A 21,808-nucleotide genomic window follows, 5' to 3' on the forward strand; every position below is an offset into this window, starting at 1 on the left:
CGTTTTCTATTGGTCCGGCTCAATAGCATGTTTATAAGGTGTCCAAAAGCTCAATGGATCACCTGAGGACTATTTAAACTCACCTCCCTGCCAGATCACAGCGATACAGAGTGTGAGGTTCAGTGGTGTGGGATGGCTTGACTGCAGTGAACTGGGGAATCAAGATTGGAGCGTTATTCCCTGGCTACTTTGCCACATTCACATTGATACCAGCAAGAAGCTGGTGTGAAGGGGCAGAATAACTGTGGACTTTTCTGATACAAAACACATCGGCAGCCAGATTTGCTCCACCAAGGGGCAATATTTGGTGGGCAATTGACTGTGTAACCTAGAGAACATCATTCCCTCAATGGGTGCAAAATTTACTCCCGCCCTTCATTATGCTCATGGCCGATCATCCAACCTCATAGCCCAATCTCGCTTTCCCCCCAGCTGGTGCTGGTCTCCCTAATCTAGACGGGTAGAAAGTATCAGAGGTTTCTGTTCCTAATTGATACTGGCCGACTACGCCTTTCGTCACTCATTCATAAAATGCTGGCCAAAGCCAAACTCTGTTTCCATCCCTAATTGCCCTTCAGAAGGTGTTGATGAGCTACCCTCTTGAACCGCTGCAGTCCCTGAGGTGTAGGTGCACCCACAGTGCTGTTAGGGAGGGAGTTCCAGGCTTTTGACCCAGCGCCAGTGAAGGAACGGCCGATATGTTTCCAAGTCGGGATGGTGAGGTGGCTCGGAGATGAGCTTCTGAGTGATGGCGCTCCCATGAATCTACTGCCCTTGTCCTTCTAGCCGGTAGAGGTCGCGGGTTTCAAAGGTGCTGTTCAAGGAACCTTGGTGAGCTGCTGCAGTGTTTCAGGTCGATGGTGCACGCGGATGTTGCGATGTTTTTGGTGGTGGAGGGAGTGAATGTTTTAAGGTGCTCGATGGAGTGTCAATCAAACAGGGCTTCTCTGTCGTGTACAGTGTTTAGCGTTTTGAGTGTTGTTGGAGGCAAGTGGGGAGTATTGCATCAAACTCCTGACTTATATCTGTGGGGAGTCAGGAGATGAGTTACTTGCTGAAGAATTCCCAGCCTCTGACCTGCTCTTGGAGGCAAGGAATTTATACGGCTAGTCCAGTTTTGTTTCTGGGTAATATTAACCCCCTCCCCCACCCAGGATGTCGAAGGTGGTGCGGTGGGGGGGGGAGTCTGGTGGAAAGGTGGGGGGGTCCAGCGATGGTTAAATTCTCTCTTGTTGGCGATCACTATCATCATTCAGACTGCAGAGGTTCAAGGAGAAAGTATCTTCTTGGGAGCAGCCAGGAATGGACAAATGTTGCATTTCATTGTTTGTTATACATTTGATTTTTCCCTCAGAGCAGTACAGAGATGGTACCAATTCCGAAGTGTGCAACGGGTTTATCATACAGTGCTTTTAAATATCTCTGCAAACATCAAATGTAGAGTACAGGAGGGAGATAGAGGACCGAATGGATTGGTGTAATGACAACAATCTCTCCCTCAACGTCAGCAAAACTAAGGTCATCAACTTCAGGAAGCGAAGTATCATACACACCCTTTCTGCATCAATGGTGCCGAGGTGGAAATGATTGACAGCTTCAAATTCCTAGGTGTGCACATCACCAACAATCTGTCCTGGTCCACCCAAGTCGACGCTACGACCAAGAAAGCACAACAGCGCCTATACTTCCTCAGGAAACTAAGGAAATTCGGCATGTCCACATTGATTCTAACCAACTTTTACAGATGTACCATAGAAAGCATCACAGCCCGGTATGGCAACTGCTCGGCCCAAGATCGTAAGAAACAACAGATAGTCGCAAACGCAGCCCAGTCCATCACATGAACCCGCCTCCCATCCATTGACTCTGTCTACACTTCCCGCTGCCTGGGGAAAGTGGGCAGCATAATCAAAGACACCCACCCCCCCACCGGGTTAATCTTTATGCGAACCTCTTCCATTGGGCAGGAGGTACAAAAGTCTGAGAACACGCACTAACAGATTCAAAAACAGCTTCTTCCCCGCTGTTACCAGACTCCTGAATGACCCTCTTATGGACTGAACTGATCTCTCCACACATCTTGTCTACTGAGTAGTACTACACTCTGTATGCTTCACCCGATGTCTGTGTCTATGTATTTACATTATGTATTTATGTATGTCCTATATTTTCCATGTATGGAACGATCTGTCTGGACCGAATGCAGAACAATACTTTTCACCGTACCTCGGTACACGTGACAATAAACCTAAATCAAAATTCAAATCCAAATGTCTACACTCACGCTTACAGCTGAGCTTCTAGGTTTTTCTTTGTGTCTGTTTATTTAACTCTGAGTCAACTGTAGGTAGTTCCCCCCAAAACATTTAAAGAGCAGGGGGTTTAAATGACTTGACATGTTGACAGTTTGACTAACCTCATCTGCTTTTTACCCACATTCATGTCCACAATTAACAGTCCTGAAGAGATTCCTGACATCTCTCAAATGGGTACCGTAACTCTCCCAAAGGGATACCTGACCTCACCAAAAAGGTATCAGACTTCCCCAAATAACTGGTAGGTTTAGACGTTTGAATCAAATTGGTAAATCTCAAGCTTTGTGTTTCAGAAGCCTGGGTTACCAACACTTCTTCTGCTTGAAGGCAGCTGCACTTTTAAATGTGCCACTGCATATGTTAAGTACACCCCCCCCCCCCACCCCCGTGGAAAATGGTGGGTGCCAGATAGAGCTGGGGAGGAACTTCTAGATGCTGGGTCCAGCATCATTTTGGTTAAGGCATGGAGCCCTTTTGGCTTTGTAAAAATTTGGGTCAACATTTAGGAAGGTCTTCCTGACAGAATGTTGGAGGGGATAACGTTGGATTCATCGAGGGTCCTTTCGATGCCAAGTGGGAAGGACTACAATGTGCGATTTGCCAAGACGATCGGCCGAAATGCCCCCTTCATCTGTATTTAGCCTCTGCATTTTAAATCCTGGTAAAACTTCAAACCAGGTCGCGAAAGGTGAATGTGGATTGAATCTCTCCACTGTTACCTCCTTAAGTTGATTTGCCCCCTTGTTCTCCTGTTTTCGTGAAGGTCAGGTCTTGCTGCAGATGACAGACACTCAGAGGCAACTCGGCAACGACCTGGAAGTAATTGTAAGTACCTCCTCTTTGAGGTGGGACAAAATTCCACATTACACAGATTGCCTTCGTCCCCGATTGGTGTGAATACTTGGAGATTGGAAAATTCTCCAGACTTAGTCACAGAAACATGAGGTAGACGTGGCAGTGGGGTAATGTCGCCGGACTTGTAATCCAGAAATCCACGTTTATGCTCCGGGAAATGGGTTCAATCCCCCGATAGGTGGGAGGTGGTGGGATTTAAATTCAATCAATAAATCTGGAATTTGTCTCAGTAGAGGGTGACCATCTGGTTCACGAGTGTCCCCTCGGCTACAGCTTGAGGCCCTTGACACTGGATCCAGCGGAGCTGCACTCACAGGCAAAGTAAGGGACAATTTATCACGGACAATCCACCCAACGTGCACTGTGGGAGGAAACCGGAACACGCGGAGGAAACCCCGCAAACACGGGAAGAATGTGCAAACTCCACACTGACAGACCCAAGGCCGGAATTGAACCTGGTTCCTCGGCGCTGTGAGGCAGCTGTGCTAGCCACTGCGCCACCATGGTGCCCATTACTGGGTATTTACAAGGGGCACATTCTCTGATCTGCGGTTCCGGGGGCATTGTAGCACCTCTATTCCAGCTGCCCCAGCGCAAGCAAAGCCCATAACAACTGGGATTAATATATAATGAATGTTTTCATCGTGATTAAATATGGAAAGATTTGAATACTCTAAATATGACCAACTGACGTGTCACAGCGCTTTACGGCCAATGAAATACTTTTGAAGAGTGAACGGGTGGGCCTCGGCAGGCGGGAGGGACTTGGAGTGAGAGGGCGGGCTTCAGAGCTGCCAGGAGCTCTTCATAGGGCTACTGTTGCGATCATGATTGGTCTGTATCAACTCTACTTTTCTGCCCAATCTCCCCCATGTTCAGACTTTCGGGCCCTGGGAAACACTCTGTAGGATTTTCCGGTCCCTTCTTTCCAGCGAGATCTTCCGGTCCCATCGAGGTCGACAGAGATTTTGAATGGATTCCCACCTTCCCGCCGCGGGGGAACACATCCCGGCGGGGCAGGAAAATCGCTGCCTTCCTCGCAGCATCCGCCCTGTCAAAGTGTCTAAATTTCATAGAATTTATAGAATTTACAGTGCAGAAGGAGGCCATTCAGCCCATCGAGTCTGCACCGGCTCTTGGAAAGAGCACCCTACCCAAGGTCAACACCTCCACCCTATCCCCATAACCCAGTAACCCCACCCAACACTAAGGGCAATTTTGGATACTAAGGGTAATTTTATCATGGCCAATCCACCTAACCCGCACATCTTTGGACTGTGGGAGAAAACCGGAGCACCCGGAGGAAACCCACGCACAGACGGGGAGGATGTGCAGACTCCGCACCCAAGCCGGAATCGAACCTGGGACCCTGGATCTGTGAAGCAATTGTGCTATCCACAATGCTACCGTGCTGCCCACAAAACCTTTATACAGTTCATTGCGATCACCCCTCTTTCTTCTAAACTCCAGAGAATGGAGGTCCGTTCTGGTCAGTCTCTCCTCATGGGTCAGTCTTCTCACCCCAGGTATCAACCCAGTGAACCTTTGACTCCTCCCTTGAAGGCCTTATTAGCTCAGGAAAGGTCAACTGTACACAGTAATCCAGCTGTACACACACCAGAGCCCTATGTATAATTGCAGCAAGTCCTTCATACTCTTATATTCCAAAGTCCTTGCAATAAAGGCTGGCATACTATGAAGACCCAGAAGACCAGAGTTGGTTAGTAAATGGTGGTTTATTTAGGTCAAAGGAAACGGCCGCTGCGGCGACGCACACACGCACACTTACATAATAAGTCGCAGTCTGGACTACCGGAATGCCGGTCCCTTTCCGGGCCAGCTTTGACATAATCTAATAATGAGCCCCAGCTGGGCGGGACTCCGGCCATAAGCGGTGAAGTTCGTATTCCATGAGTCCCAAAGGGAGATCGATTGGGGTATCACCCTGGGCCTCATGAGGGTTATTACGTATGCCATTCAAAATAAACCCCATACATTTATTGTCTGAATGTAATAATCCTCCATTTCCCTCCCCAACCTCCCTCCCACACCAGGCCATCTGTATTTTCTTTTTGATGTTGCTGAATATTGTTGTAACCTTTCGCGGCTACAGTTTAGTATCTCGTACATTTCTCCCTCTCTTTAGTTCTGATGAAGAGCCCGATGCACTCGAAACTTTAATTCCTGTTTTCCCTGCCTGCAGGTGCTACCAGACCTGCTCCCTTTTTCCAGCGTTCTCTGTTCCTGCTTCAGATTCCAGCATTTTGCTTATTATACCATTTGCCTTAATTACGTGCTGTACCAGTATGCTATCTTTCTATGGTCCATGAACAAGGTCACCCAGCTCCCTCTGAACACCATTTTCTTTTTACCAGTCTCTCACCTTGCAAAAAATATTCCGTCCTTTTATTCTTCCTACCAAAGCAGATACATCCACATTTCCTTGCACTATACCCCATTCTGCCCCCTTTCCCAACATCTTTGTATCCTCCTCACAGCTTACTCTTCCCCCCCCTGTTTTTTTCCCATCTCCTTCAACCTTATTCATCATCGTCTGTGCTACGCTACGTGTCTTGGTCCTTCATTTATGGTCAACGACAGCACAGTTGACGGGCGGCACGGTAGCACAGTGGTTAGCACTATTGCTTCACAGCGCCAGGGTCCCAGGTTTGATTTGTGGCTTGAGTCGCTGTCTGTGCAGAGTCTGCACATTCTCCCCGTGTCTGCGTGGCTTTCCTCCGGGTGCTCCAGTTTCCTCCCACAAATGCTGAAAGACGTGCTTGTTAGATGAATTGGACATTCTGAATTCTCGCTCCGTGTACCCGAACAGGCGCCGGTTTTTAACAGTGCCTTCATTGCAGTGTTATTGTGAGCCTACCTGTGGCAATAATAAAGATTATTATTAATTTAATGTCTAATAAAACTTGCATTCAATTCTGTGAACTTACTAACTGAATGCCATGTTTAGAAACAACAATAAGTCTTCCCAAAGATACTAAAAACGTTCCAACACTGCCAGGTGCTGGCCGGCCTGTCAATGAAGCTTCACCATTGGCCTTGTGTTCTAATATTTGACGTTTAATTTTCTAGTTTCGGAGATTCAATGATGATCTCCTACGTGAAATGGACCGTAACATGCAGTTGGACGTAGAGTATATAACTGTAAGTAAACTGCGACAGGCTTCGTTCATTATTTGGTTTCAACATGCGTGTCAGGAGGATGAGTTGGCCATTGGGCCCCTCGAGCCTACTCCGCCTTCTGTCAAGACCATGGCTGGCCTGATTGTGGCCTCTACCTCCCTGTGTACCCCCTGAACCCTTTGTCTCTCTTGGCCAGGCAAGAAGCAATCCAACCGAGCCTTCAAAACATTCAATGAGCTGGCCTCCGCTGCTCTTTGGGGAAGAGAGGCTAGCAACCCTCGGAGAGAATAAAATTCCCCTCGCCTCTTAAACAGGAGACCCCTTATTTTAAACCTGCATTCCCAGGTCTCTCCCACAAGGGGAAACACCCTTTCAGCATCCATCTTGTCTACTTCCCTCAGGATTGAAAATGTTGTAGTAAGATCACTACTCGGTCTTCTAAACTCTCATGGGCGCAGGTCCGGCCTGTCCAAGCGTCCCTCGTAAAACAAATCCTTCGCCCTGGAGATCGGCCTGGGCCTGCTTTAATACAGAATTCCCATGAGCCTCAGCTGGGCGGGCCTCCGCCCACTGGCAGGGAAGCTCATACTCAGTGGTAGGTAACCTGTGCTACTCAATCCTTGGCTAATGAAGAGGTTTTCTGAATCTCGATGAAGAAGACTCAACCTCATCCAGTAGTAACAAAAGGTTTATTGAGTAACTATAACAATAATTGCATGAGTTCTTTACTTTAACTTTGATACTAGTGATAAGGTTAACAAGATCTAACTACAGTAACTATACGTAACTCCACTAACCATCTGAACTACTCTGCTATTGCCCTGGTCACAGTGAACCCCCGAGACAGCCAGAGACCCAGTGTGGTGCCTTTTATACCCCTGTTGGTCCGGCCCTCTAGTGATCATGTGGTGCTACTAATTACACATTAACCCCTTGTGTACATGCACATACAGAGATCACTACAGTCACGGCTGATCTGTAGCCTCAACCCCACATACCCGCCCACCCCCGATAACCTACACCTACCTTGCTTACCAAGAATCCATCCACCTCGGCCTTAAATCCCGATCCCGGAGAAGACTCGCCACTGTCCGGCTAAGTGCCCGATTAATGCCCAAGGCCTTCCTGGAAAGAGGCGAAGAAGGGGTCTCGCCAAATCTCCAGCCTGCGAGCAAGACTCCTGTCACCACCATTAAATATACTGGGCGGGATTCTCCGTCCTGCCTGCCCCGTTTTCAGGTGCAGCGCACCCCCACCGGCAGTGGGATTCTCCGTCCACACAGCTGGCCAACGGGATTTCCCATTGTGGCCACCCCCGCGGGTTTCCCGACGGCCGGCCCCGCCAACGGAGAATCCCGCAGACTGTCCGAAATTCACTCCTGAAAGTTTTGGCTCTAATTTTTAGCCTGTCCTAAATATCCCAACCAACAGAAATAGTTTCTCCCAAATCGACCCTATCCGCCATCACCCGCTAACCTCTTAAGGTTCAGATGGCACAACCCTAGATGTGGTGCAAACTATTACGTAAGATCACGGTATCCAGTGAGGAGTATCATTGTCACACCCGCCCCATTCTCTCACCCCCAAAGCATAGAGTACTGACGATGAACGCCAGGTCATTATGGATGCAGGAGCTACTCCTGGGAGCGACCCTTGAACTCGAGAATATCTGTCACCAGGCTCAAGATTTATGTTGCCCCCAAAACATTCCAGTTCTTAAATTGCGAATGATTCTATTTCGTTGTAGGATAGCAAACGTCGATTCGAAATGGAGCACAGGAAGAGGACGGAGGTCCTCGGAAGTGCGAATGCGGAGCTACAGCGATTGGAGAGGATGAGAAGCACGCAGGCCAGGGACATGCAGGTCGGTGATGGGGCTGGTGGAGGGTCTACGGGCCCCTGTTGCTCAGAATTCTTTATTCTGCGGCATTCAAACCACACGCCAATCAGTTGCCATGTAATCCTTGCTCCACTGCCTTTTGCGTGGGATTGGAGCTTTCCTGTGAGCCTCTTTGCTGTTCCCTTCCTCGTTTCTTCGAACTGTTCGTTGTGCATGACTCTGTAAAGAAACGGTGGTGCGGGCGTCTAATCTGGCCAACAGATCAGTGATTTTCAGACAGTTTATGACTTTATTGGTGTTCTTTCGTAAAACGGGTTGGTCAAGGTCTTTACCTATTGATTTTAAAAATGCTGACGTTCCCCCCAACATTAGGACGTCCAGCTGGCACATTTGCAAACTTGTCACCCTGCCCAAGAGTCTCCCAACCAATCCTCTGCCAAGCCCAGGCTAAGCAAAGAGCACGTCCCATTGTAACTAAGCCAAGAGGACCCAGGCACAAGTTGGCCCAAAGATAAAGAAAACCTCACTCTCGGCAAAGAAATAATACTTCAACTAACCGATTAAATCAACATAATGCTTATGTTCATTCATGGGCTATGGCAAGGCCAACATTTATTACCCATGTTTCCTGCAAATTTGTCCATGCAACTTAAAAGAAAATGTAATTGGATGTGGACTGTTGACATTTCAAGGGAAATTAGGGATAATAATAATCTTTTTATTGTTACAAGTAGACTTCATTAACACTACAATGAAGTTACTATGAAAAGCCCCTAATCGCCACATCCTTGAACTGAGGGGCAGTCAAGTGTCAGCCATATTGCTTATCACATGCAGGGCAGACCAGTTAAAGATGGCAGATTTCCTTCTCTAAAGGGCATCAGTGGCCATGAAACCAGATGGGTTTTTCTTATGGTCAAGAATGAACGGTTGGGTCTTAGTGTTCGGGGCAGCACGGTGGCACAAGTGGATAGCACTGTAGCTTCACAGCGCCAGGGTCCCAGGTTCGATTCCCGGCTTGGGTCACTGCACGGTCTCCCCGTGTCTGCGTGGGTTTCCCCGGGTGCTCCGGTTTCCTCCCACAGTCCAAAGCCATGGATTGGCCATGGTAAATTGCCCTTAGTGACCAAAAAGGTTAGGAAATGTTATTGGGTTACGGGGATAGGGTGGAAGTGAGGGCTTAAGTGGGTCGGTGCAGACTCGATGGGCCGAATGGCCTACTTCTGCACTGTATGTTCTATGCTCTAGTCATACAGTACAGAAAGAGACCATTCGGCCCATCGTGTCTGCGCCGGCCATCAAGCTACCTATTCTAATCCCATTTTCAGCACTTGGTCCGTAGCCTTGTAGGTTATGGCATATCCAGTTGCTCATCTAAATGCTTCTTAGATGTTGCAAGGGTACCTGCCTCTACGGGACAGCGAGTTCCAGATTCCCACCACCCTGTGGGTGAAAACGTTTTTCCTCAAATCCCCTCTAACTCTCCTGCCCGTTACCTTAAATCTATTCCCCCGGGTCATTGACCCCTCTGCTAAGGGAAAAAGTTCTTTCCTATCTACCCTATCAATGCCCCGCATAGTTTTGTGCACCTCAATCAGGTCCCCCCTCAGTCTTCTCTGCTCAGAGGAAAACAACCCCAGCCTAACCAGCTTCTCTTCATAGCTGAAACGCTCCAGCCCAGGGCAACATCCTGGTGAATCTCCTCTGCACCCTCTCCAGCGCAATCACATCCTTCCTATAGTGTGGTGACCAGACCTGCACACAGTACTCTAGCTGTGGCCTAACGAGCATTTTACACAGTTCCACCATAAACTCCCTGCACTTATATTATGTGCCTCGGCCAATAAAGGCAAGTATCCCCTATCCCTTCTTAACCACAATGGTTTAATTATCGGCGGTTGAGCTCTCGATGCCAGATTTTTAAAAAACTTCAAGCCCGCCTGCTGCAGCGATGGGATTTGAACCCACACCCTTGGGCGTTACCCTAGTGCCTCCTCGTTCAGTGATACTGCCACTACACCACCACCACCGCTGAACAATAGTATCACAGAATCACAGGATTTACAGTGCTGAAGGAGGCAGTTCGGCCCATCGAGTCGGCTCCGGCCTTCGGAAAGAGCACCCTACCCAAGCCCACGCTTCCACCCTCCCCGCAACCTGGTAACCCCACCCAACCTTTTTGGACACTAAGGGCAATTTATCATGGCCAATCCACATAACCTGCACATCTTTGGACTGTGGGAGGAAACCGGAGCACCCGGAGGAAACCCACGCAAACACAGGGAGAACGTGCAGACTCTGCACAGACAGTGACCCAACCCCGGAATTGAACCTGAGATCCTGGAGCTGTGAAGCAACTGTGCTAACCACCATGCTACCGTGCTGCCCCATATAGTATGGTATGGAATTGAAAACATGCGTTAAAACTCCAAGTTTCCAAACCAGTGACCACTACCATCTAGAAGGACAAAGGCAGCAGACACATGGGAACCCCACCTGGAAGTTCCCCTCTCAACCACTCACCACTCTGAATTGGAATATTCACTCCATCACCATCGACACACAGTAGCAGCCGTGTGGAACATCTACAAGATGCGCTGCAGGAACTCACCAAGGCTTTTCGACAGCCCTTTCCAACCCACGACCACTACCATCTAGAAGGAGCAGACACCAGGGAACCCCACCACCTGGAGGTTCCCCTCCAAGTCACTCACCACCCTGACTTGGAAATATATCACCGTTCCTTCACTGTCGCTGGGGCAACATCCTGGAACTCCCTCCCGAACAGCACAGTGGACGTACCTACACCACATGGACTGCAGCAGTTCAAGAAGGCAGCTCACCAACACCTTCTCAAGGGGCAATTAGGAATAGGCAATAAATAGGTGGGGGAGGAGGGGGAAAGTGTGGGGGGGGGGGGGATTGGGAGCCATGGTAGTGTAAGACAAGGACAGGGAACTTAGTACACGGGTAATTAGGAAATAGGGCGGGGGTAGTAGGGAACGTTGTTTTTAGTTTTTTTGCGTGTGTTAGCCCGCGTGGCCGTTTAAGGGATGTTAAAGTGTTAAACTGTAAACTGTGAAAATTATAAATGCTTCAATCAAATATTTTCTAAAACAAAAAGGAATAGGCAAAAGATGCTGGGCCTGGCCAGCGACGCCCACATCCCGTAAGCGAATAGAAAAAAAAAATAGTTGGCCCTTCAACCTCACGAGAATCCTTGGTGGTGACCCATTTGTGAGTATGGTTGTGATATAACAGGCTCTGCTAGCACACTGATTGTGATTCACTCTCTCATGGTGAATGTGTGTTTATGATCTGTTTCAGGAGAAGATCTACAACCTGGAGTCCAACATGGAAGTGTTTCTCAAGAACAGTTACAGACAAGCGCTGGCTGAAGAGAGGCGGCGTTATCGGTTCCTGGCTGAGAAACACTTCCACCTTACCTATCAGTTCCTGAGCTTCTACAGCAAGGTTGGCATCAAACACAGATTATCAGTTCCTTTTGGCTCCTAATGATGACCATCTTGGGCCCCAAACACATCCCTCCAAAATATCCGGTACTGGGAGCAATGTTTTGTAACTGACACACCAGCCTGCACCAATATTTGTGTCACCAACACACCACTTCTCCTCCCCGATTCTGTCCCCTTCATTGGGGGAATCCCATAAATTCAACCTTCAGCAGTTTGTTGTCAAAGCCCACCTGAGTCACTAATCTCCTCCAGGGAAGGAAATCTGCTCTCCTTACCCAGTCTGGCCTAAGCGTGGCTCCAGATCCTCACTATTGCGACGCTTAAATGATCTCCGACATGGCTGGACCACCCATTCGGTTGCATTCAAGATGGCGGCTCACCACCTAACTTCCCAAGGGCAATGAGGGTTGGACAATAAATGCAGGCCTTGCCACTGATGCTGGCATCCCGCGGGCGAATAAGATGATCTGGTTTCAGTGCTGTGGTGTTCAATGGTTCAATTGCTCTGCGTTTGATTATGCGAGTCTGGTAACTGACTGGCTCTTTCCAAGAGCCAGTGTAGACTCAATGGGCCGGATGAAAATGAAAATGAAAATCGCTTATTGTCACAAGTAGGCTTCAATGAAGTTACTGTGAAAAGCCCCTAGTCGCCACATTCCGGCGCCTGTTCGGGGAGGCTGGTACGGGAATTGAACCGTGCTGCTCACCTGCTTTAAAAGCCAGCGATTTAGCCCAGTGTGCTAAACCAGCGCTTAGAGTCCCCAAACCAACCAGAAGGATGGCCTCCTTCTGCACTGTAAATTCTATTCTATGAAAAAAACTGATCAATGCTCACTGTGCTTGATTGGTAAAGCCTGGGTGTTGACCCAGAGCAAAGCAAACGGATACCACAGATGCTACTAGAAGCTGGGCTGTAAGCATGTGATTTCAGAGATAATTTAAACTCTTGTAATAGACCTGTTGCACACTTCAAAACTAGTGTCTCTGCATAGTTTGAGATAGGTCAAATGTACAAGTGCTACACTGGGTGTGCACTAAGCTATTGGCACCACTGATGTATTTTAAACCTGTCACCATGATAATGCAGTTGAGATGGCGGCACGGTGGCACAGCAGTGAGCACTGCTGCCTCACAATGCCAGGGTTACGGGTTCAATTCCGGCCTCGGGTGACTGGTTGTGTGGAGTTTGCACATTCTCCTCCGTATCTGCGTGGGTTTCCTCCGGATGCTCCGATTTCCTCAGACAAACCTTGTGAAGGTGAGGTGGGGTTATGGGGATAGGGCGGGGAGTGGGCCTAGGTGGGGTGCTCTTTCAGAGGGCCGGTGCAGACCCGATGGGCCGAATGGCCTCCTTCTGCACTGTGGAGATTCTAGGGGAGACAAGAATTGTTCCGTGTGGAGCTGCATTGGGCCTCAGGCTCTTCCCTTCCCAACATGAAACGTGATTGTCAATACCAAAAGACAACAGCACCCACTCCACCATTAACCTTCTGGATGCTGTCCGCCACCCGCTATTTCTTTGCTTCCTTGTCTGTTTCAGGCTCAAGAGGCTCTACACAGCAAGGTTCCGGGGTGGAAAGAACACACCAGCTCTGCGACGCTGGGGAACACCTCCGGAAGAGCGAGTCCACGGCCCTCTTCCACGGGAATGGCTCTCAATCCGGTAATCAGCAAGTCGGGAGCGGGGCACTTCCCTTCCTTATCGTTTTCCGAGGCGGAGGTGGCAACTGACCTGTTTGGCGGCCACGTTCGCGGATTGGGTGAACAGGACGAGGGTTTCGCGGCATTCTGGGTGAACCAAGTAGGGGGGTGGAGGACTAGAGGGACAGAGCTGGAAGAGTTCAAACGCGATGAAGGAAAGTTGAACGGTGACTGAGGGCAGGTGAATGGTGACCGGAGGAGGGTCGAAGATGACGGCTCGCGGGCTGAGGGGGTTGGAGGGGAGCAGCCCTTGACCGACAGACAAATTCTTAAGGCCGGGCCATAGTGGTGGAGGGGAGGTCGAGAGCGATGGAGGGAAGGTCAAATATGACTGAGGGAGGGTGGAGGGTGATGAGTTGCATCTCCAGGGTTCCAAGTGTGGCATCTGGGAGGGGATGCAGCAATTCCATCTCCAGATCCTCTCCGACGGACAGGATGGTACTGCCTACTCACCGCCTCTCTGAGTGCAGTTCAATATGGTGACCGGGCCTTCAACTCCCATGAGGCGATCGAGGGGTTGGTGATTCCCTGCCCCCTCCCTGTCCCACAATTGGCCATGCCCCGCGACCACGCGTAGCTCATTGGCTAGCCGCCAAGTGATTGCTCACGGCAAACTCCCACTCACTTCCTATCCCGCCCGTTAAGTACGATGCAACACCCTGCCCTCTCTACACCCCCTCCCTGCCCCCCAACCGGTCCGACAAATCTCCCCAAAGACAAAAATCAGAGAACCAGGCTGATGTATCCCTGTCCCCTCATTACAATACTGTTTAACTGGACCCTCCTGGTGCAGTGAATCGCATAACCTGCAGAAGACAAATTGATTGCAAGCTGAGGGTTTCGGCCGATGACAGACTTGTGCTTTTCTGTTTTGTTTTTTAAAATTCCACCCGCAGAATGAGGACAGCATCTCGAGGTGCAGCTATGTTGCCAGTCCTCAGCCGTCGAGGCGCGAGTTAAATGGGGCTGAACTGACCCCATATCCACACTCGAACCCCAGGGAGCCGGAGAAAAGGAATCCCGCAATGAGTAAGATGTCAGCTAGCTTCCTATACCTGCACCTTTCTTTCTCTATGCCTGTTGATCTCTTTCACACTTTATCAGCAACCTCACATCCGCCACTACTTCCAGTTCACTGGACATATGAGTTAGGAGCAGGAGGAGGCCACTCAGCCCCTCGGTTCACCCCATTCTATAAGATCCTGCCTGATCGGGTTGTAACCTCTGATGTGTTACCTGTGTGGTCGATAACAATTGTTACTCAATCCTAGGTTGATTGATGGTGAGGTCCTCTGAATCCTGATGAAGAAGACTCAAACTCGTCCAGTAACAGCACAGATTTATTGAGTAACTATAATAATAAGTGCATGAGTTCTTTACCTTAACTTTGATACTAGGGGGCAGCACAGTGGCGCAGTTGATAACATTGCTGCCTCACGGCGCCGAGGTCCCAGGTTCGATCCCGGCTCTGGGTCACTGTCCATGTGGAGTTTGCACACTCTCCCCGTGTTTGCGTGGGTTTCGCCCCCACAACCCAAAAGATGTGCAGGGTAGGTGGATTGGCCATGCATGCTAAATTGCCCCTTAATTGGAAAAAATTAATTGGGTACTCTAAAATATTTAAAAAACATGATTAATAAAGTTATCTTTGCCAGATATAAAAATATTGAAAAGGGTTGGGAGGGGGCTGGGCTTTGATACTAGGGACAAGGTTAACAAGATCTAACAACAGTGACTATACATAACTCCACTAACTATCTGAGCTATTCTGATATTGCCCTGCTCACAGTGCACCCGAGAGAGAGAGACTGCCAAAGACCCAATGTGGTTGCCTTTTATACCCCCATTGGTCCGGCCCTCTAGTGATCATGTGGTGCTACTGATTACAGATGAAACCCTTGTGTACATGCACATACAGAGATCACTACAACCTCAGCTCCACATTCCTGCCGACCCCGAAAACCGTTCACCCCCCGCCTTCTGAATCAAGAATCTATCCAGCTTTGCCTTAAAAATAGACTCTGCTTCCACCGCCTTTAGAGGAAGGTAGAACATAGAACATACAGTGCAGAAGGAGGCCATTCGGCCCATCGAGTCTGCACCGACCCACTTAAGCCCTCACTTCCACCCTGTCCCCGTAACCCAATAACCCCTCCTAACCTTTTTTGGTCACTAAGGGCAATTTAGCATGGCCAATCCACCTAACCTGCACGTCTTTGGACTGTGGGAGGAAACCGGAGCACCCGGAGGAAACCCACGCAGACATGGGGAGAACGTGCAGACTCCGCACAGACAGTGACCCAAGCCGGGAATCGAACCTGGGACCCTGGCGCTGTGAAGCCACAGTGCTAATCCCTTGTGCTACCGTGCTGCCCAGGTAGTTCCAGAGCCACACGATCCTCTGAGAGAAAACATTTCTCCTCATCTCCGTCGTAAATGGGCGACCTCTTATTTTTAAACAATGACCCCCTAGCTCTAGATTGTCCCATGTCCTCTCCACATCCACCCCGTCAAGTGATGTGTTTCAATCAAGCCGCCTCTTACCTTTCTAAACTTCAGCGAATACAAGCCCAGCCTCTCCAACCTTTCCTCATAAGACAACCCGCCCATCTCTGGTATTAGTTCCGTAAACCATCTCTGAAATTTTGCCAATGCCATTTACAACCTTCCTTAAATAAGGAGACAAATACCATACACAGTAGAGGGACGGTTTAGCTCAGTTGGCTGGTCAGCTGGTTCGTAATGCAGAGTGGGTTCAATTCCTTCACTGGCTAAAGTTATTCATGAAGGCCCCGCCTTCTGAACCTTGCCCCTCGTCTGAGGTGTGGTGACCCTCATGTTAAATCACCACAAGTCAGCTCTCCCCCTCAAAGGGGAAAGCAGCCTATGGTCATCTGGGACGATGGTTACTTTACTCCAGATGTGGTTTCATTAGTGCCCTGTATAACTGGAGCATAACCTGTCTACGTGTGCATTCAATTCCCCTCGCAATAGACTAGAATTCATAGACGTTACAGTGCAGAAGGAGGCCATTCAGCCCATTGAGTCTGCACCAGCTCTTGGAAAGAGCACCCTACTCAAGGTCCACACCTCCACCCTGTCCCCACAACCCAGTAACCCCACCCAACGCAAAGGTAAATTTTGGACACTAAGGGCAATTTAGCATGTCCAATCCACCTAACCTGCACATCTTTGGACTGTGGGAGGAAACCGGAGCACCCGGAGGAAACCCACGCACACACGGGGAGAATGCGCAGACTCTGCACAGACAGTGACCCAAGCCGGGAATCGAACCTGGGACCTTGGAGCTGTGAAGCAATTGTGCTAACCACAATGCTACCGTGCTGCCCATGGTCACTGTGCTGCCCACCATGCTGATATGGTCAATCTGATTGCACAGTACCGGGTCTTCTCGAAAGTGGTCCTGAAATCTGCCTACCACCAGCTCCCCATCCGTAAGGCTTACCACCCATACACTGCGTTTGAAGCAGACGGCTGCCTTTACCATTTCCTTAGGGTTCCCTTTGGCGTCACCAATGGGGTATCGATCTTCCAACGGGAGATGAACTGAATGGTTGACCGGTACGGGCTGCGGGCCACTTTCCCGTACCTTGGCAACGTCACCATCTGCGGCCATGACCAGCAGGACCACGACGCTAACCTTTCCAAATTTCTCCACACCGCCACACTCCTCAACCTAACTTACAACAAGGAGAAGTGCGTGTTCAGCATTAGCTTTCCTGATTACTTGCTGCAATTCATGCACTAGGCCACCCATGTCCTTCTGTATCTCAGAGCTCTGCAATCTCTCGCCATTTTGACAAAATGCTCCTTTTGTATTTCCTGCCAAAATGGAAAAGTTCACATTTTCCCACATTATACTCTATTTGCCAGATCTTTGCCCACTCGCTTAACCTATCTATGTCCTTTTGTAGCCTCTTTATGTCCTCGTCACAACTTATTTCCCTACACATCTTTGAGTCATCAGCGTCCATTACTGATAATATTTGCTCTACCTTTTCCCAGGATCAGGCTCCGACGGTCATCTATCAAGGACCGGCTCACTTGGAGAAAAGATCAATGCAATGAAAAACCCTCGTGTCCAGGCCATCGCCTCTCATTCTGCCGGCGCCAATCAAACCATGTTAAGTTTTGAAAAAGGGAACATCATCGCAATATTGGTACCAGAGGCAAAGAATGGCTGGCTTTATGGAAAGCGGGAAGGAACGCCCAAGTACGTAATTTTGACGGTCGTTTGGCAGCACGGAGCTTCAGTGTCATTGATGAAAGAGAGACATGCTGCCGAAGTTTTTTAGCGTACAATCATCAGGACAAACTTAAGAATGCCAGATTTCAAATGATCACAGCAATTTACTGCCTTTCCTCCTGTGATACAAATTGTTGTGATTATTTGAAATTTGGCATTCTCGCATTTGTCGTGATGAGTGTACGGCAAAAAACTTCAACAGCACGTCTCTTTTTACAAGTATGCAAATCTTTTTGGCCTTTTGCCCCCCCCATGATGTCCACCTAGTAACAAGCTTAACTGTGTGTTCCCTCAAACGTCCGTTTACCAGAGAAGACATTTGACGTTAGTGCATGATCATCCACGTACATCCGAAATTGCGAGTGAGTAATGTACACCTTTCGTGGGTTTTATACAGTCAAGAGAAAATGTTCCTTTCAAACCCCTGAGGGATTGGATGGTGCAGTGCGTTATCAAACTACCTCATCACCTCTGAGAATCGAGACTGAATCCAGCCTAGACTAATGGGGGCAGAGTCCCTCTGAATTAGACCGTATTAAGGCATGGTGGTGGTAAATGCCAAGTTGCCCAAATCCCAAAGGGAAACTTGAAACAGCTGCCAAACGATTTTGCAATTTGCATATTATGAGGAGGCTTTCTGAAATCAAGAGATTATGACTCCGAACATTTGTGATGATTTTATATTGAAGAAATGTTCATTAAAATAAAGAAAATGTAAAAAAACTCAACTTACAAGAATAGCTCCAAATAGTTTACAGTACGTTAAAACAGCTCCAAGAAGATCTCAGTTTAAACTACACTTAGAGCTAATCTTTCCTTTTCTGATGGCAACAGTCCTTACAGATTTTTAAATCTATAGAATTCCAGTAACGTTGTCACACAATGCCTTGTTGCTCTTGGGCTGTCCTCTGAGGGTGACAGCAAATTGGTTCTCCAGGCCTGGCCTTGTCCAGGCTGTGTTTTCTTTTACTAGCCACCACACTATCTGCTTGGAGATATTACCAGCTTCCACACTGTCTTCTGGGAGTTCTACACAGCCAACCCCTCACACAAGCGTTTTCTTAAATGAATTCTTTCCTTTTCATCTCTTTACCCTCTATTGCTTCATGCAGTTTCTCAGAAGACCCCTTTTCCTCAGAACTGATGAAATTCCTTTCTTTTACCCAATTAGCTCTTATACTTCCACATGTAAACTTTCCCCGGCCGGGATTCCCCGAGCCCACGCTGAGTCGGAGAATCGCCGGGGGGAGCGCTAGAATCCCGCCACGCCGCTCCGACGCCGGGACGCCGATTCTCCGGCCGAGTATCCGCTGAGTCCCGCCGGCGTGGTTCACATCTGGTCCCACCCGGCGGCACCTCGCCGTTCTGGCTGCGGGGGCCGTACTGGTGGGGGGAATCCAACTCTGGGTTGGGGGCCTCCATGGTGGCCAGGTCCGCGATCGGGAGCTACCGATCGGCGGGCGCGCTCATTTCGGGGGGGGGGGCCTATGTCCCTCCGCACCGGGCCCCTGTAGGGCTCCGCCATGTTGCGCGGGCACCGGCCCGGAGACGGCCATCGCGCGCATGCGCAGACCCGTGCAGGGCCGGCTTTCGGCACCGGAGCAGCGCACAGCGCTCTGACGCAGTTTTAGCCCCCAAAGAACAGGAGAATTACTGGGCCTGGAGGCCCGTTGACGTCAGCATCGCTCGTGCCGGTTTTGACCCTTCGGGGCATATATTCCAGCGGCTGTCTGCCATTGACAGTTGGCTGAACCTTCCGATCCTGTCCCGAGTCCTCCCCCCCCCCTGGGGAAAGCATCGCATGGCGGTGGGGGGTGGGGGGTCACTCTCGGCGGACTGGAAGATCGGTGGGAAGGACTGGAAAATCTAGCCCCTGCCTCTTAATCCAATTGCTCCAATCACAGCCCCACCAACCCGTTAACCGGCGTATGAGAAACATGAGAGTGGTATTACCAACGCAGAAATATTAGAGTTCCTCATTTTCCTCACAACCGTAAGACCTAAATGACATGAGCCTCAACACCATTTCCAAAGGATAAAGTAGCAGTTGAAAAGATAGAGAGACGGGCAACTGGAATGATTAAAGGGATGGTGGGTTTACATCATGAGGAGCATCATGGAAACTGGGCATGTCCTCATTTGATATGAAGACGAGCTATCATATTATTTTTCACTTTTACGATCGTAACGGGACTAATTACTGCTGGACATGAGAAACTTATATATTCACTCCTCACAATCCAGGCCCTCCGCTCACTAAATTGTTCCAGTTTTTCTTCTCTGTCTCATTTTAATAACGGGACTATCTTTGTTTTACCAGATGATGGCAGAGTACGCTGCCTGGAACTTCGAGGTTTACCAGTTCTTCTAGGGAACTCTTTACAGAGTAACTTTCACCTGGTATAACGGTAAAATCGTATTCCTCAGTTCTACCGCTCCCGCCACGGTAACCTTCAGGCAAATCTTTCTTGTACTGTGGCAACCAGAATAGTATGCAGCATTTGAAGACCGCGACCATCTAGAAGGACAAGAGCAGCAGATACCTGGGAACGCCACCACCTGGACGTTCCCCTCCAGGTCACTCACCGTCCCGCCTTTTAAATATATCGGCCGCTCCTTCGCCGTCGCTGGGTCAAAATCCCGGAACTCCCTCCCTAACAGCACTGTGGGTGTACCTACACAGCAAGGACTGCAGCGGTTCAAGAAGGCGGCTCCCCACTACCCTCTAAGGGGGCAACTAGAGGTGGGCAATAATTGCTGGCCTAACCAACGAAGCCCACATTCCATGAAAGAATAGAGAAAGAAGCATCAATGGATTTATTGAGTGTCAGAATTATCATAGATTATCGTAGAATTTACAGTGCAGAAGGAGGCTATTATCTTGCTGTTTCAGCTGAATATTGATCTTTTCATCGATCATGAGAAGACTTTGGCCCAATGCAGCAGCTTACCAACATGACCGTGGCATATTTTCACACCTCGACCTTGTTTGATCAATATTACTATTGTTGATCTGACTGTCTCAGCCCAGTCTCTCTCTTCAGATAGAACAGGCATTGCCTCTCCTCAAATGGTGAGGTACCCCTTCCTTGGACACTTCCCTTCAATTGCCTCCATCCCTTTAAATTTGACCGAAACACAATTTTCCGCACTCACCTGGCCGTTGCATGCGTCTCCGTTCGTGCTTGAATATAATGAGTTGTCCGTGAGGAATGCAGTGCCTAACAACGCACGTCATGTGAGCTTATGGGGGCAGCACGGTGGCACAGTGGCCAGCACTGCTGCCTCGCAGCGCCAGGGACCCGGGCTCGATTCCCGCCTCGGGTGTCTGCCTGTGCGGAGTTTGTACGTTCTCCCCGTGTCTGCGTGGGTTTCCTCTGGGTGCTCCGGTTCCCTCCCACAGTCCAAAGATGTGCAGGGTATGTGGATTGGCCATGATAAATTGCCCCTTAGGTTGGGTTACGGGGATAGGGTGGGGGACTGGGCCTAGGTGGGATGCTCTTTCAGAGGGTCGGTGCAGACACGGTGGGCCGAATGGTACTGTAGGGATTCCATGATTTTATATTGACCGATTCAAATCGTTCGGTACACACAGTCAATGAAAGTAAGCTGAGAGAACATAGAACAGAGAAAATACAGCACAGAATAGGCCCTTCGGCCCACGATGTTGTGCCGAACCGAAAGGTGCAAGTAAAATCTCATTGAATGGTCTCTCATGCATAGCGAGTTAGGTCGGAGGAGAAAAGGTCCCTCTTTTTTTTAAAATATAAATTTAGAGGACCCAATTCATTTTTTCCAATCAAGGGGCAATTCAGCGTGGCCAATCCATCCACCCTGCACATCTTTGGGCCGTGGGGGCGAAACCCACGCAAACACGGGGAGAACGTGCAAACTCCACACGGACAGCGACCCAGAGCCGGGATCGAACCTGGGACCCCGGCGCCGTGAGGCAGCAGCGCTAACCACTCTGCCACCCTGCGGCCCAGGTTCCTCTTTTTGACCTTCATTAGCCTACGATCTTTTCATGGTGTACATTAAATCTGTGCTTACAGACAGGGTTGGTTCCCCTGCTCATTTGTGAGGCCATTGGAAGAAGAGATGCAGAGACAGGAGCCTTCAGCCAGGTAACTGGGCCAGTGGGCCTTTGGGGGATGAGTATTAATTTGAGAGATGTATTAATCTTATGGCTACAGATTCAATATTCCCGGTCGAG

At 49.3% G+C, this 21,808-nt stretch overlaps 1 protein-coding gene across 4 annotated transcripts in view; it reads left to right on the forward strand.

Annotated features, from left to right (window-relative positions):
* The window catches only part of LOC140403928 (BAR/IMD domain-containing adapter protein 2-like 2), a 77,599-nt gene that overhangs the window by 39,264 nt on the left and 16,527 nt on the right, over nt 1–21,808 (forward strand). For 3 of the 4 annotated variants that reach the window (XM_072492189.1, XM_072492187.1, XM_072492185.1), the window contains exons 4-11: nt 3,079–3,140; nt 6,261–6,332; nt 8,059–8,175; nt 11,479–11,625; nt 13,168–13,290; nt 14,225–14,357; nt 17,355–17,562; nt 21,648–21,719. In XM_072492189.1, coding sequence (XP_072348290.1) covers nt 3,096–3,140; nt 6,261–6,332; nt 8,059–8,175; nt 11,479–11,625; nt 13,168–13,290; nt 14,225–14,357; nt 17,355–17,562; nt 21,648–21,719 — 917 coding nt within the window. In that variant the 5' untranslated portion in view covers nt 3,079–3,095. The remainder of the gene's footprint in view (nt 1–3,078; nt 3,141–6,260; nt 6,333–8,058; nt 8,176–11,478; nt 11,626–13,167; nt 13,291–14,224; nt 14,358–17,354; nt 17,563–21,647; nt 21,720–21,808) is intronic. The other variant, XM_072492186.1, reaches the window with a different exon arrangement.

Source organism: Scyliorhinus torazame, chromosome 29 (assembly GCF_047496885.1).
Source record: "Scyliorhinus torazame isolate Kashiwa2021f chromosome 29, sScyTor2.1, whole genome shotgun sequence".
In the NCBI taxonomy this organism is placed as follows: Eukaryota; Metazoa; Chordata; class Chondrichthyes; order Carcharhiniformes; family Scyliorhinidae; genus Scyliorhinus; species Scyliorhinus torazame.